Below are 18,061 nucleotides of genomic sequence, written 5' to 3' on the forward strand. Positions count from 1 at the left end.
ATCGGTATAGATAATTAATTGAGAATGATTACTGTAGAAATGTAATTTAAATGCATGGATTATTTAATAACCTTTCATCAAACAAATGACTTAGTGTGTCTAGCCATGTAAGCAATTAACCAACAAAAAATACAAGGACTTAGTCTCTACAAAATGCACATATAAACAGTCTTAAACATTATTAAATGAAAACATTGTTCAAGTTTATTCAGCACAAGTAACTTCGAAGGTTGCACACAAATTGCTTGGTATAAAACTGCTACTTTAAAACATTAGAAAATACAAAGTTATTTGGTCTGCATTCAGTTAGCAATTGCATATATGTGTAAATAATTTAATTTTGGATGAAACAAGCCCATAGACATAATTTAGTCACGAGACCGTGACGTCATCAACATTTTTTCATGGTTTTCTATGGTTTAAAATAGTATTCAGAATTAAATTGTAAAAAATGAATAATATTTTTTCTGTCTATTCGAAATAACATAAAAAATGTGGTGCACACTGTTAAATAACCCGCTACGCACATTATTCAGTGTGCACCACATTTTTTATGTTATTTATTCATAGACAGAAAAAATATTACAGTCATTCCTTAAATGATAGATGTGCAGTATACATCAGCAAGACAGCAAACTAACACCACCATAAAAACAAATATGTGGACAAATGATCGTCACTGATAGACAATGTCTATACCATGTGGAAATTGCTTATAGCGCTGGGAGACTTACTTTAATACTATAACATAGTAGTACGCAGATATATAAAAGTAGAAGATGTGTTATGATTGCCAATTAGACAACTCTCCACAATAGACCAAATGAAACCAAGATGAACAAATATAGGTTACTGTATGGCCTTCAACAATGAGCAATGCCCATACCAAATAGTCAGTTCTAGAAGCCTGAACTGACAATGTAAAACAACTTAAATGAGAAATATATAGGCCTAATTTATGTACAAAATAATGGACTAAAACAAGTATAATATGTTATACAGCAACAAACGACAACCACTGAATTAGTCTTTCTGGTGTTGTAATAATTATTTTTTTCATTTAGAAGCTTTCAAATTATTGTTATGAAAGGATAAGTAGAGAATGCATTTCTGAAAAATAGGTCTAGAATAGAAATGTGTATTAAATCTGAGTGAGGAGTGATTTTTTTTTTATCTGATTAATCTTATTGAAGTAAAACATATTTCAGTTTTCGAGAGAATGGTTATAACTCTCCCGGCAGAATACGAACACCAACTACAGCAGCCCTGGTAAGGTTTGGTTAGATTTGTAACCTGTACTTTATCTATAAATATTTAATCCAGAATATATATACTAGGAGCACATCGTGTGTTAAATAATTACTACAGGTTTTTTAATGTCCTTTCTAGTATTTCTAGATCTTTATTTGAAAATAAGCATGAACAAGTTGCACTCTATTGCATGTTTTGTTTTAATATTACTGACAAATTTCACATGTTTGATGCTTTGTATGAATTTAATAAAATCATGGAAGAAGTTTGAATGGATTAAGTAATTTTTGTTTTATAATGATATACTGGATTCATAGTTTACAGACATTTATACCATTTTATTTGCCTGTTGAATATTCTTTGTGCATGACTCATACTTTCATTATGCTTTGGAAAAAACTATGCACTATCTGCTTTAATTTCTACCCATGTAAATGTATATGAATAAATACAAATGTAGAAGTATAGGTCAAGGAATAAAAGTAGTCTCCCCTTACCATAGTATTTTCATTGTTAGATGGGTAGCCGTAGATTTGAGGATAGAAATTCAGAGGTTTGTTTTTGTATAGAATAAATATATCCATATATTCCATATCATTCCCTTCTTTCTCCTGACAAACTCTTTATAAAATTTCTTTACTTTAAAATGCCTGTTAGCTTTTTTAATGCATTTTTTTTCCTTTGCTTAAATTGTTTTTTTAGTCTGCAAATTAATGTTCCATGAGAGTGAAGTAGTTTTGTTTTGCATGTCCAATGAAACAGTATCCACTATTAAAAAAAATGAGGCCCCTTGAATCTCAAAATTAGAAACCAAATGAGCAACCACATTAATGAGCAACTTTGAAGCTTTTTTGAGTTATATTCAAATCTTTTGATATGATGAATATAAAAAGAAGATGTGGTATGATTGCCAATGAGATAACTCTCCAGAAGAGACCAAAATGACACAAATATTAATAACTAAAGATCACCGTATGACCTTCAACAATGATCAAAGCCCATACCACATAGTCATTATTTATGAGTTAAAATTAGGGCTTTGATAAATTTCTGTTACATTTGTTTAATTTACAAATAAAGACCTAATTGTCACATAATGTATAAATACACGACAAGGTTCACATTTACAAAAATGGCTTTGTGATGGTCAGTTAAGGAAAACTGACAGTCAAATAAGATTGAAGTTGTGTTCACCTGATTCTAATTCAAAACCTTAGTGCTGACTGGCTTGTGATACAGTAGTTCCCACTACTTAGACCACTCAGCCACTGAGATCCAAAGACTTGTTCCTGATGTTTTATCTTGCTCATAAAATCAATTAACTGCATGCTTTCTTTAGAGAACTTATCCAGTAACAATTATTTTTCTGATATTATTAACCTTGTTCATCTTGTAATTAATTTAGGAATCTATAAATGTTTTGTTCAATATGAAGTATAAGTTCATATTTTGTATGTACATGTACTATAACAGTAATGTTAATTAAAACAAATAAAAAATCTTAGTACTGCACATGCAAATAGTAGACTCAAATACAGTATAATTATACCCCCGCTTTAAAAAAGGGGGGGTATACTGTTTTACCTCTGTCTGTCCTTTTGTCAGTGCGTCCGTCCCATGAATATTTTTCGTCGCATTTTTCTCAGGAACTACAATACAAGGATTTCTGAAATTTGGTTTCAGGGTTTATCTAAGTCAGCTATACCGTGTGATGTGTTTTCAGATTGATCACTGGACAACTTCCTGTTTACCGAACACTTGTATGATTTTACACATGATAGCCAAGTTGAAAATTTTCGTCACATTTTTCTCAGGAACTACAATACAAGGATTTCTGAATTTTGGTTTCAGGATTTATATAAGTCAGCTATACCATGTGATGCGTTTTCAGATTGATCACTCGACAACTTCCTGTTTACTGAACACTTGCATATTTTTACACTATTAATATTAGCCACTTGCAGCGGGGGTATCATCAGTCAGCAGTAGCTCGCAGTTTCACTTATTACTATAATGATATATAATTAACAATTGTACTAAATTAGTAAATAATACCTCATATACAACTGTTGAAGATGTGTTCTCTTCATGAGTTATCATAAGAATTTTAATGTCTTTTATTGTTATACAGTGCTGCTATTCAATTTTCATATCATTTATCATGTGACTTGATATTTAGAGTTGTTACTGTTTTATGTTATATGTTTGTATTGCTGCAATATTTAGTGTGAATGTCTGATTTATAACACAAATCATAAAAGCCATGAAACAATACTAATGCTTTATCTTGAATTGCTGCCATTTCTTTGAAAGAAATATTGTTCTTTTTTTTATTATTATTATTGATAATGATGGTGTCTGAAATATGAAACAAGAGGGGACATGAATTTCAAGATTTTACTTTACAAAATTGAATATCGGTATGTTGTATTTATTCCAGACACAAAATTTTGAAATTCTCTTGACATAATTCAAAGCCAATGAATGCACTTCTCTTTCTGTGAGGTCTTCATCATGGAGTACAACGTAAAAGCTTACATCTCACTGCAAGTTCAATATTCCCTCTTGCTGAGGTTAGAGCAGAAATCTCTGCTTAATGGTAAAGCTTTTTCCTTGCTATAAGAAAGTACAAATTTTCATGGATTTAAATTAATTTTCCTATTATATTATGTATAGTTAATATATGCATGATTGCAGTGCATGTTTTTAACTGTAGGCTAACTTACGAGCGTGTAATCAAGAACTACGTAACCATGTCAACGAACTGAAACAAGAAATGGAACATCAAAAGAATGTGTTAATTCAATCACAGCGGGAAAAGGTACTAACACTTCATATATCATCTAACAAATATATATATATATATATGTTTTTAGCCAGTTTTAAATGTATGATGAATAATTTTTTACTGGAAAAGAAATAAGGCTACAAACTAAGACTTGACAACATTTTCAAAATAAATGACATATGTAGTTTTTGTAACAAGTGGAAAATTTATATGCACATCTCAATGATATCAAGAAGAAATAAAATGTCTACATTTTCTGGCCTTGAGTAAGTGACTCCTCTAGCACACATTGAATCAAAATTACAGGAGCAAAAAGAGTTAAAATGAAGACCTGTTGCCATCAATTTTTGTTAGGCATACAAGCAGAAAAAATAGGCACAAAGTATCTGCAATATTTGGTAATTGTAATATTTTTCACATATTATTACAAATTACAAGCATGCTTTCTTTTATTTATGCAGCAATATATGCTCAGTGTGTCAATCATTTAACAAATGGGAAAAGGTTTCTAATAGCTGCTGGTTTGCAATTTTACAAAGCTGTTTGTTATCCTACCTATTTATTTTTAATAATTTTGTGAGTTATCTCCCTTGCAGTCAGATATTGTACAAAGTGTAAAGAGTCAGCTGGAGAGAGAGAAAAGTTATGAACTGGATAAACTGAAAGAAAAATTTGTCAAGGTAGGTAGTGCAGAAAATTCAGGAGCCAAGTATTATCCCCACATTTTCAAACGTACTGTCCTGATTTATAAAAGATATTTATGATTCAACTTATTTAGTTTTCAAATAGAATATTTGTCAAAGAAAAATATGTGCTGTTAGCAATATTTATAAATTTCTAAAATTTACTAATAAGACCTTTCCTGATTACAGCAGAATGTATTAAGTGTGTATGTAAAGGAAGAATCTTAGGTTAGCTTGCTTGTTAGATGAACTGTGAAGTCATTATAAGATTAGTAAAATTGAGAATGGAAATGGGGAATGTGTCAAAGAGACAACAACCCGACCAAATAAAAAAAACAACAGCAGAATGTCACCAACAGGTCTTCAATGTAGCGAGAAATTCCTGCACCCGGAGGCGTATAGTAGGTATACTTCCCTCCTTTCAGTGTAGTCTACTCTTAAAAGAGGGTAGTTTACCTAATCAAATAAATACTTCACAGTTCAGCTAACTAGCAAGCTAACCAAAGATATAACGTTTACCAACACACTCAATGCATTCTGCTGTAAAACAGGAGTTGTGGCCCTTTTTATACTTAGAATAAGGATTAGTTTGTTACCGTTAGTCTTAAGCCACCACTGTTTAAACTTTATGTAGGTATTGGTAGAACAAAGGTTTCTTAGTAATCTTAGTAACAACTGATGAATAGTTAAAAGAAATACAGTTTTATCATGTTAAGCTGAAAGCCTTAGTAAATCTAGAAATATTCTACAAATCAATTTGATCTATACAAAAGTCAGGATATGTAGATTAAAAATGTATACTCTTTATTGTCAGTACTCTGAACTAGTTTTGAATTGTTTTAATATTAATTATGCATGAGCTGGTGAAAAGAAGCACTTTCAATGTTAAATGTATATTGTAAAATAATTGCAACCATTGATGCACACAGAAGACATATATAGTTACACTTGATGAGATACATATATTTAGTTTAGTGGTGCAAGTGTATTCTCTCAAAACTGTCCATACCAGGCAATGCTTACTTTAGAATTACTGTAGAACAGTACTGCACATAAAAATATAATTCATTTACAAAAGATAAATGGCAAAATCTTATTCCAATTGATTTATTTTAAGTTATAATACTAGATATGAAATTTCTTTTCCCTAATACCTATATACTTTTTGTATTAATTAAAATTCTTATTTAGATATTAGTCAGTAGCCAGAAATGGAAACCCCCATATACTTTACTCAAATTATTGAGTTAAAATTATATGTATGTCCTCCTATTTATTTATATGTATCTCTCCTTTATTTTAGGGCAACCCTCCCAATGGTTATAAACATCATAATGATGTCAGAATGTAAGCCTTCAGCTAGACCTAGCTATTTATGCTTGTTTCCTTCATATAATCCCTACAGGCTCATATGTTTGTTCTACAATGTAAAGTTTGTACTAATTATAATCATCAGCTAATGCTTGTCTCCCCTTTTCCCGCCTTTTTTACTCAAACCATAACCTCATGTCTAAAGTCTTTTTGCATGTGAATGATATTTCTTATATGAACTAGAATTCTTAAATGTTGTTCTTTATCTATTTTGAATTAAGCTGAAAATAAGATCGTTTGAAATTTATTTGATAATGAAACTGGTGAGCTAGAGTTTTAGTCTACTTTTTATAATAAGGCAGAACCAACAAATTTTTTGAGAGGAGTTTAGAATATATTCCTGTACTGCTATGCGAGGAATGTTTTATTTCTAAAAAAATATATATATATTTATGATAACTGGTATGCTATCAAATGCGTATTGTTCTTTCAAAACTGATACTTTTTACTTTGATATGAGGAGGCTATATTCTAGTTCATGTAAGAAGTGTCAAATAAAAGTTATTCAATATAATGGATATATATCATGTTTTATTAATATCATTTTCATGAAAGTAACATTGTTCCAGTTTGAAACAAAATTTTGGAAATTTTAGGAAATTTTATATTTTTGCAATTTGAGTATAAATGCCTAAATGTTTTGTTTTTTTTATATTTGGAACAATTTTGCTTTATGTTGAAAAACTTATACTTATAATCAAATTCATATAATGCATGATCAGAAAGGTCAACAGGGGTAGACCTACCTTGATAGGAGGAGAACAAGAAAGTATAAAAATAAGAAATATTTTACGAATTATGTCATCAAATTTAAACTGAATCGAATGTTGATCATTTTATTTTATATGATGAAAAATTCTCCTAACCAAAGATCTACCTCTGATTGGTGCCTGACTAATATAAATAGTTTAATTTGCAGTGTATAATATCTTAAGCAACAATAAAATATTTTCACTATGGTAGGTTCTGTTGTACTAGTAATTTTTTGTTGCATCATATAATTTTTACTTTTGAATGGGTTATTTAATAAAAATGTTCATTTTAGTAATTTATTGCAAATTTTAAAGTAAGGAGATGAGAAAGATGATACAAATAAAATCATAAGTTGAGATAGTTTATTGTTGCTTTATACTCAGCTAACATTTATGCACATTACATGTGGGGGAGGATTTGTTACTTTTGCTAAGGGGGGATAACTTATCTGCTAAAGGGAGATAATTCTTGCTAATTATTTGCCTTGATTTTGCTCTGTAGGATCATGCAGATGAAATAAATAGTATAAACAAGAAGTACATTGACCGAGACAAAAAGTACATGAAACTCATTCAGGACAAGAATGAGGAACTTCAGAAATTAAAAGAAAACTTTGACAAGTGGAAAAAAGAAACTGATTCATGGCTACTGCCAAATGGAGATTTTGACCCAAAGTGAGACTGAAAACATATATAACTTCAGCTTAGTTGTCATATCTTCACGCTGGGTTTACAAATATGCACAGTTGTTGGTTAATAAAGCAACAATTTTTATTTAAACATTAGATTTAACCATTTTAAACTCAGTTAATACAATTGATGATCACGCACTTAATAGAAAAGTCAACAAAAGCCTTAATAGCTATTCCATAATAGATATTCTGTAAATTTCAGAACGATTGCATACATTTATTATTGTGATTTTTGAAGAATGTACAAAAATGTAAGAATGATCATTTCAGGAAAAAGCTGTTAACAGATATATGTAGCAGATAAATGTATTAGAATGCCAGTTCTTATTATTGCGATACTCACTGAGTCACCTTCTTCAGGTTAATAAGAATATTGTAATACTTTCTGAATTCACAGTATTTTTAACTTGATCCTGTTTGTGTATGAACTTTATATCTGCAGATCTTTTTAATGCTTTTGGGTGTTTTGCAATGTATATTAATAATTTAATGGAAATGTACATTCCTGTTTTACATGTTTTAGGATACTCAGAATTACAATATTAAATATGTATTTAGTTTTTATTTATTGATTAACAGTTTTCTATAAGAATGTAATGCAAGATGTTCAATATCCTGAATGACTTCATCAAGATATATATAGTATGTTAAAGAACAAGTATGATATACAATAATTGTTTTAAAACAAATAAGATTTTAAAATTTTGACTTTTTATGCAAGTCTGTATATATGCTCTTTAGCAATACAAAAGGTTTTACCTCAGTAATGATATTTTCACAGAGAATTATTTTAGTATTCTTTAAAAAGAGTTTTCAATGCGATGATTTAATTCATTGACTTATCTTTGTTTTAAAGGCAATATACAAAGTCAGCACCATATGAGTATGGACCAAGAACGACAGCTCAGGAACAAGAGTTAGAAAGATTAGAAAGAGAAATCAAAAGACTCACTACAGTATGTATATATTGTCATTAAAGTAACAACTTTTTATATATTCTGTCATAACAAAAATAATAATAATGATAATAAGTATACCTTTTAACAATATAAGGGAAAAAATATAGGACCTATAACATGTTTGATTTCAAATATCTGTTTGATTCAATCCCTTTACTCTGTTAAAATTACTAATTGTGCTTAACTTCCAGAAAAAAGTTTCAAGTTATATTTTTTAAGTGAAATATTTTATAAGAATTTAAAAGATAGTTGGAAAAAAGTATTTGTGAACAATGTTTTGAAGAATGTTAACAAGTTGTCGTAGAATTAAAAAGAATAATTTCAAGTTTATAATAACTGGTAATAAATAAATGTCAGGTCTTCTCCTCTGAAGCTACTCAAGAAATCTGCTTTGCTTTGGTGTTAGTATGTAAATATAGAAATAATATATTGTAATTTTTCGTATATTCAGAATTATAGCATGCTAGTTTTAAACTTTGTAAGCATGTAATGAGATCTTGCTAGTTCTATTCTTCAAACTTACCTTAAAGTTGTTAGTGTGTTTAACCTTACAAACTTGCTGAATCTATACAAGAAAAACTGACATTTAAGTAGCCCTTGTCAAATTTTAAGGGCCATTGGAGTGTGGGCCCCTGCTAATTTCAAACCCTGTAATTGTTAATAAGACACCTATCCAATAAAGTCAAACGGACAAAGATTTCACCAACCAAGGCAATTCACTGTTTCAAAATCTAATGCATTCTGGGTAATGTTTCAAAAGCGAATGATCTGAACAATGAAATCCATCCAATGATGTAACTTTATTTTCATTTTGGTGTAAAAAAACAATGAGATTACCCATAGTCCTTTAGATTCTGAAAAAGTCAAATATGATGCAATTTTTAAAAAGTGGACACAGATTCAGCATGTTTGTATGTTTGTGACAATAACTTTTATGTGTGCATGTGTCTCTTCTCTCTCAGAATCAACAGCCTCCTCCTCCAAGGTACTACAACTCTTACGACCAGGATGATATTAGTACGACTAAACTGGTCAATAATTTACGGACAAAAGTAGCAGAACTTGAACATCAAAACAGCAACTTATCTAAATATTCTTATTCTGTTCCGGATCTGTCAAATCCTGTCTATTACAGGAGGGTAAGTTACTATGGTGATTGGAATTTCTAGGTGAAGGAAGTATTGTAAGATCAGCATTTCCCAATGTTGAAAATTGTTTATCGGTAAAACAATATGACATCTTTTGCTGTCTTTTAAACTAATAATGCTGTTTTAGCAGTATTTTTATAATTTTATTTTGAAATTTTGTTTAAATGATAACACTGCTCTTCAAATTTCTACTGAGGAAACAAATGTTTACTGCTAGAAACTAATAATCACAACTTATTTTTTTCAAGACCAGTATCAACTCTTCAGAAATAAGAGATATTTGAGTAGAAATGCTCTCTGTCAAGAAGCATTTCCTGTGAAAATAAAAACAATTATTGCCAAAGCTACTTAGACACATTATTGAAATTAAAACAAAATTGAATTCAGCAGACAAGTGACAAGAAAAATTGGTTAAAACCTAAATAGTTTAATTTTGGATGTAACGCATCTTCTGATTGGCTGAAGTTATTTTGTTATGAGCCCATAGACATAATTTAGTCATGTGATTGTGATGTCATCAACATTTTTTCATGGTTTTCTGCGGTTTTAAAAGGAATTTAGAATTAAATTATAAGAAATGACTGTAATATTTTTTCTGTTTATTCGAAATAACATAAAAATTTGGTGCACACTGTTAAATAACCTGCTACATGCATTATTCAGTTTGCACAAAAAATTTTATGTTATTTCTTCATAGACAGAAAAAATATTAGTCATTCACTCCTTAAATAGTTTCTACTGTAATGCTTTTTATCTCTAATAAATCTACTGTAGATTCAAAATAATCGTTGGATACCAATTTTTTTGGATTTCGTGGGTACAGGTTAACCATTAGATTAAATGTTTAACAATTTGTAAATTTTACATTGGCTTGTTTGCAGACTTTTGCAAAACAACGAAATCTAATATCCACGAAAGTGTCAGTTTTCTTAAATCCACGAAAATTGGAACCCACGAAAATTAATGAATCCACAATATTAATTATCATTAAAAAAAAACACAAGTGTAGTTGACTTAGTTTTCTACAAAATACTGGACTGTTGTGTCTAGTTTTTGTGGGTGGAGAGATTGCATGAGATTCAATGAAAACACTTTTGAGAGTTCATGCAACTAATTGTAGTCCTTCTCAGCCCAAGTCATGCTGCTAATAGTTTTTTTCAAAGAACATTATTATGCTGTGTTCAACCAAACATGTCAAGAAAATTATTTTATTAAAAATTTCATGAACCTTATCTGTCCTTAAAAAGGTTCAAAGACACATAGAACTATAGATAAAGGAAGATAACTCCAATTGCCAAGTTATTTTCTATTGCTAAATTCAATTAGAGGTTTTATTTTAAGGTTACTTTGCAGCAATTTTTGACATCCCTATAATATTGGGCTCATTGTAATTTATTTGTGAATTTTAAGTTTTGTACTGAATGCTGTGCCTATACCAACTTCTAACTTTCTTTCTAGTGACTCTAACACATAATAATTTTAATTTAATTTAAACTGAACTTAACATACGTTGTTCTATATATGTAATATTCTTTTTTATAATTTTACAAATATGTGTATTAAGTTGTATATGAAGATTTCTTTCAATTTTTTTGTCAAGATTTTTAGATATCTGTTAGTGGAGATGGAAAAGGGACCATAACATCTAAATTTGATTTTTTATAAATATTCAGATACAAAATTGATGTTTTGACTAAGTGAGAAGTTCAAATGGCTCTCCATTTTTATATCTAGCTAAATTTTTGGGTTCAAGACCACAGTTTGTAAGTTATTTCAATAAACATCATTTTTTGGATAGGAAAATCATAATTACGGATTGACATAAATAAAATCCTGTATAATTCCCTTTGATTTTTTTTTGGATTTTTGTATATTGGACTACAACCATACTTACAGTTAGAGGCTTTTCTTCTATTTTACAGACAATGAGATCCCCTTCTCCTACACCTCAGCAAGAGAGAATTGTAAATATTTTAGAACAACGAGCCAAGGAGGCAGATTTTGAATCGGATACTCTATTAGATCAACAACAACGAAGTCGCAATATGATGTCACAGAAAATGCAAGAAATGACCAAACTACAAACCTCATTAACAACACAAACAAAAGTAAGATAAATTAAAATTCTTAAGTCTTATATTAGTAAAAATATTCCTTTAAATTTTAAACAGCTAATAACTTTAGTATATGTCACATAGGCAGAGGTGACTTGAAACTCTAGAGTTTACCATATTAACTCCGGTTTCAACAATCCGAGTTTACTCAAACATCTCAAGTTAACACTGCTTACCCTGGTTCCCAACCTCACTGAGCCAGGGTTAAACTCAAGGAACCCTTCAATGACATCAAACCAATCAGATTTTTTCATTTTTTTATGCTTAGTCAGGGCCTTACCCTAGAGTTACTTGGGGTTATTCTGAATAGCAGAATAGCAACTCGAGTGCGTTCACGTGATACTCTTCCAACTCTGAAGTGGACTGGAGAGTTTCAAGTGAACTCAGCCATATAGTTTCAGCTTATATGGATGTATGTTCTGTATCTCAATCCTTAAATAGGAGCACCACCATGGGTTATGGTGAGTAGGAGGACATTTAACACATTAACACACTATATTGAAACAGATTTAATGTTAGCCTGGACTTGACAGTCAAACTAACAGAAATTCAAATAAACCTTCCCAAAACAGTTTATTCTGTAGTAAGAAAACCAGGAGGTGTTCAAGCAGAAAGATTTTAAAATCAGAGAAAATTATACACCTTACAAACAGTATGACTTTATCAGATGACAATACAAGTACTAAAAAACAGTCTTAATTATAACACATAGGTACTATAATTCAGTAACAGATCCTCGAAATCACAGGTGTGTTCTAGTAGTGTCCATTGTTGAAGCCCATATACTTTTACCTCTTTTGGTATTGTGTGTGTAGTTGGGTTGCTATCTCATTGACATGTGTACACATCTCTCTTTATTCATATCATTTCAGGCTAAACCAATACAGAACATGTTCTGGTAAACTTTGAACAGTTATGAACTGATATTAACATTATATTTTTTTACTTTTCAGGATTTAATTCATTTAGGGCAAGCATATTCTAAATTGAACAACAGTTACAGATACGGCAAGACATGAAGACATTTCAATAAACTTTAGTATTAAAACAATTGTAGCTTTAAGTATGGTGCCAGATATATATATAAACTGTACATTTTGTAAACATATAGCTGAGTATATATCTGTTAGTACTAGTTTATATATACTCATGTTTTGTGGTGACAGTGCTGTACCAAGGCTACTATGCAATGATAATGTCAGTACAATGTATAACTATGTTTCTTACTTAAAGTTAGTATACAAAATTCCTTGTAAGAATAATTTATTCACCAAAAATTCCTTGTAAGAATAATTTATTTACCAAAAATAACTTTAAAATGGAATTTATTTTATGTGTCAAGAGTTAAAACTGGCTTGATATTTCAAAATGGCAATTTTAGATCAAATTTGAATCCATCTGGAATAGTTCAGTACTTCAGTCAAATACATTTGATTATTTGATCATATTAACTCTGTTAATTTCTGAAATTTGAGAAAATATTATCAGTATTACATCTTTGTAGAAAATTTCTGTGGTGACTTTTTTTGTGAAAAAAGTTATTAAAAAAACAGTATTATTCAACCATACCTAATACAGTCATAAACAATATTAAACTTGACCTATGAAAATGAATATTATTTCCAAATATGTATTTTATAGTGGCACTGCCAAGTTTAAGATCTCAGATCTCAGATCTGCAGTGACATCACAACATGTAACTGACCAATCAATGATTAGCAATTTTGTTATGTAAACAATGGTGAGAGGTGATGCGGATAAGAACCCTCTAGATTTTCCATAGACTTATTGCAAATTAATTTAATTGATAAATATCGTTACCAGTTGAATATAGTAATTTTACTCATTTAATATTGTTAAAGACACTATATCATATTTCCATTTTGATTTTTAACATACTATAACCTCTGGTTAAAAAAAAATCGGCAATATAAATAATCAGTAATCCCCTTCAAATAGATGAAAAATCTAGAGGATTCCTGATGGCATCATCCCCTGACAAATGTAAATGCCAGGAAGTCCGGATCTGAGATTTTAAACAAAATCTTGTGTGTTTGGAGCCAACAATGTCATTCCATTAAATTTATACAACAGGTGCTTGAATATCACTGTCAAAATAATTTGCATTTCTTATGCATGAAAACATCCCATAACAATTTGAAATTTACAGAACAAAGATATGATATTACAAGATGAGTGAATATTTGTAGGCACATTTATCTGATCAGAATATTGAATGTTTGATGGAGATATTTCTACTATCAAATGCAGTGAAAGTCTATTAGGATACTTTATGTAGTATTAATGTACACATATACTTTGTGAATTATAACTTGCAATTTGTGAACGTTATATTTATGTAAATATATTTACTTATTATGTTATTCTTTTATGTTGTTATTGCTATTAATAACCAGGACACCATTTCTTAAAGTACCAACAAAATGTACATGATTATGTCTTCCAAAAGGTGTATCAATAAGATTCTTAAAATTCTACTCTGGTGAATGATCTTGGATGAATGCATTCATATAATATATTATATATTATGCGAGCTTGCCTTGAATTTACCACAGTTTGCCCCTTTGCAATTTTGCTTTCAACAACAGTCAGTATGTTATATTTTTTTCCAATACAATTCAAATTAAACTCAATGTGCAAAAATTACAGGACAAACAAGAGACATTTCAAAGTAAAGAAAATCTTTCATATGCCTTGAGAAATGGTGTCCTGTCTATTGGTTATTTAAGAGAATGCAAGTTATCATATTATATAAAAGATGATTTATGATTTATGTTCCTCATTGTAATGTGTAAAGCATTGTAGTTAGTATATATGTGTGGTGTACTATCACTAGTTTACCGCTGGAAAGCAGATCTGATTGTAATATATTTGTTTGAATAGAAGTAGTTTATCAATATTAGTACTTTGATTTAAGACTTTGATTTATCAGAGTTCCCTCCCCCTTGCAAATTAAAAGGCATTTCCAAAGTACAGCACATATTACATTTGCCTTGAGGAATGGTGTCCTGGCTATTAGTTATTTTGAAAGCATGCAAGTTTGTCATATTGTACAAAAGATGATTCATAATGTATCTTTCTCATTGTTATGTGTAAAGCACTGTTGTTAGTATATATGTTTGAATACAGTGTAATGTATCACTGGTTTACGGCTGGAAAGCAGATCTGAATTGTAATATATTTGTTTGAATAGAAGTAGTTTATTGATTAGTGCTTTAATTTAATACAAAGTAACAAAGAAAGGATCCAAGGATTTCTGTGATAATTTTGTTTTATAGAATTTTTCAAATTTTTATACAAACATGTTTAGTTTATTGTACAAAATATACATATTTGAGTGATTTAGTTTTTATAGAACTTTTGTATTTATTTTGAATTCCGTCCCTATATATGTGCCATTTAATGGTTTATTTGATTCTATTTTAAGACCCATAGTTTAATTTGAAGCCGTCCATTTTTTACCGATCATCAAATCTTTTTTTTTATTTTCATGACTTATTTTATTATTATTATTTTTTTTTTTAGAATGGTCTTTTAACTAAAAGATTCATTTTTGTTATCCTCATGGGAGATAACTCTGTATACATTAAAATTTTATCAAAATTAATGTGCACATTTTATATTGTGTCTGTAGTGAATTTTTTTCTCTGTCTGTCTTTTTCTTTTTTATATAAAGTTAAGCCAACTTATCTATATTTTTTTCAAATAATATGTAAAAAACAACTTTTATTTTGAAACTGCCAAGCATTATTCTTTTACTTTCAATAGTTTTATTAATGTATCAATTATTTAAAAAAATCAAATTGTTTGCCTTAAACATTTTATGGATTTAAAGTTCCATTGTATCCTTCACCTTAACTATGTTTTTATAAGTAAACAGAAGATAATTTTTAGGTGTACATTCTTTCATTTTATCCATACCCAAGCAATTTCTTAAAATCTATGGTTATGTAACCATTTTACAAAAATGATTTGTACTTGAATAGCATGACATAAAAGCATATTATTTAAATTTGCACAAGTTGCAGAAAACATTTCTATTTGTACTGCCTACAGTTTTATCAACAAAAGAAAGAACTGAATTCATTTAAGAAAAAGTACCTAGCAAAGTAGCAAGTACATATTTTCATAATCAGTGTAAAGTAAACTATCTTATTACACTAGAAGTGATAGAATAGTCTCCCTTTATTTACAAACAGTATTTAAAAATTATATATTTTTTGGGGAATCAATACAAGATACTCTATAATATGCTCCAAATATTGCTATTTTTAGTTCACAGTGCAGTTTAAAGATATCTTTGCCCTCCCCTCAAATATCAGATGCACTGAAAAAATATATTCATGAATTATTTGTTTTATTTAGCATGCCTTACTAGTTATATATGTATAGCAATGTTAGTCCTCAGGGAAGTTTACTCTGGATGGTATAGCCTTGTTTTTATTCTCCAAAATATCTCCTTTAACATTATTAATTTACCATTGTGATACTTTGTATGTGAGAATATTTGTCAAATGTGTTGAGTTATTTTATTTCTACATGACTGAATGTGTTTGCATGAGAAACTGTATCAATTGTCTGTTTATTAAGATTTTTTTACTCCTACAAATGTCTCTTTCATATTCAATTACATAAATATCATTTTATTTCAACTTGAAAATTTAGTTTCAAGAATAACTCTTTGTACATAAAGGTTAACTTTCAATTATAATCTGGATGATACACAAATTGAGAATATATCTAAATCAACTTTTAAACCAGGGAAAGAAATAGAACATCTAGAAGTTGGTGAAATGTCACTAAAAAGAATTATGTGTTGGTCATCATTTGAATCCAAGCTTTTTACATTGAAAGAATGACCAATTATTATCATGTGTTAATCTTCGATTTAGTTACAGATGTTATGGAACTGTGAGTTTGAATAAAATGATAGGAAATTGTGGATTATTATAACATTTTTAGAAATACATGTCAATTTTGTGATATTGTGAAATTTGTGATTGAAGCAATTTTGAAATATATGACAGAATTATACTGTGATACAAGGTATTATGTGTATTATATAACTATATATTTATACAAATGATAATAAAATATTTATTGAAGAGCAATTTGTGTTTATCACATTCAAATACAAGGCTTTGTTGGATGCATAACTGAACAAAACAAAAAGAACACAAACAATATGGTATAAAGATTAATATAGACACTTTTTGATTCTTCTAATGTCGAAACATAATGTTGATATATTGTATTTCATAGTCAGACCCACACCTTAATGAGCTACATTAATGGTTAATTCAGACTTTTTGGTTGTTTCATTCCAACTTCATCTGGTATGCCTGTATGAAAACTGTTCAAATGAGGTATCTCAGAAATAGGGTATGAAAAGAAAACGCTTATTGATGTTTGATGAAAAGAATAAAATCAACTAATAATTTTCATACGTCTGAAGCTCTTTTCTGGATTGTCCTTTGTCAAGAACACACAAAGCCTATAATGTCAAAGAACTGATTCAGTTTAAGAGTTATATTACTAAAAAGCACCATAAACAATATTGGACAGTATGGAGATTTGGCTTTTCATTATATGTTCCCTTTGGTTGTAAAGGTTCTCAAGTATTCTTTGGACTTCAATGTTTGCAGGTTTCATTCAGAATTTCCAAGAATACTTACCTAGAAAAAACTTCGAACTCATTGAATTTCACAAGTGTTAGCAAAACATTTGTTTAGTGTTATCTGATCAATCCAGTTGTAGTTTTACGTTCCTTGATACCAGAATAACCATTTGAAATGAAAGCATTCGGATTGTTTTCTATCTTGACGTTTTGTCTGATTCTGAATTTGTACTCGGGAAATATGTGTAGTGGTTTAATCTCTTTTTTATGGACCTATATCCAGTGACAATATTTCATTATCGAAATTGAGTAATTATATATAATTATATCAACTTCAAAAAACTTTTTCATTTCACCTTTTTTTTGCATCTTTGTCAGATATATTGTTTTATCGGTAATCTGTATATTTTCCATTTGATCTTATTGTCTAATATTTCCGAGTACCAACTGTATCCCTGAAAATATTAGGCAATACATTGTGTGAAGACATACTTACCTATAAACAGAATAATAGGTAGTTTCGTTTTTGATACTGACTATTTCATGTGGAATTTTATAGATATTCCACATGCTTTAGTGAGTATCAAAAACGAAACTACCTATTATTCTATATATGTTTGTTTTGGATTTTTTCAATCAGTTTTGTTGTATATCTATGATGTATT

The 18,061-nt window shown here is 29.3% G+C and overlaps 1 protein-coding gene across 4 annotated transcripts in view; it reads left to right on the top strand.

The window, feature by feature from the left end:
- The window catches only part of LOC134680689 (myosin heavy chain, clone 203-like), a 35,224-nt gene extending 19,962 nt beyond the window's left edge, over window positions 1-15,262 (top strand). The window contains exons 12-20 of one of the 4 annotated variants that reach the window (XM_063539839.1): window positions 1,209-1,269; window positions 1,769-1,804; window positions 3,968-4,072; window positions 4,636-4,719; window positions 6,026-6,069; window positions 8,394-8,493; window positions 9,459-9,635; window positions 11,567-11,752; window positions 12,712-15,261. In XM_063539839.1, coding sequence (XP_063395909.1) covers window positions 1,209-1,269; window positions 1,769-1,804; window positions 3,968-4,072; window positions 4,636-4,719; window positions 6,026-6,069; window positions 8,394-8,493; window positions 9,459-9,635; window positions 11,567-11,752; window positions 12,712-12,777 — 859 coding nt within the window. In that variant the 3' untranslated portion in view covers window positions 12,778-15,261. Of the gene's footprint in view, window positions 1-1,208; window positions 1,270-1,768; window positions 1,805-3,967; window positions 4,073-4,635; window positions 4,720-6,025; window positions 6,070-8,393; window positions 8,494-9,458; window positions 9,636-11,566; window positions 11,753-12,711 lie in introns of all 4 variants that reach the window. The other 3 variants (XM_063539842.1, XM_063539840.1, XM_063539841.1) reach the window with 3 other exon arrangements.
- The last annotated feature ends 2,799 nt before the right edge of the window (window positions 15,263-18,061 follow it).

Source organism: Mytilus trossulus, chromosome 8 (genome assembly GCF_036588685.1).
Source record: "Mytilus trossulus isolate FHL-02 chromosome 8, PNRI_Mtr1.1.1.hap1, whole genome shotgun sequence".
NCBI lineage: Eukaryota > Metazoa > Mollusca > Bivalvia > Mytilida > Mytilidae > Mytilus > Mytilus trossulus.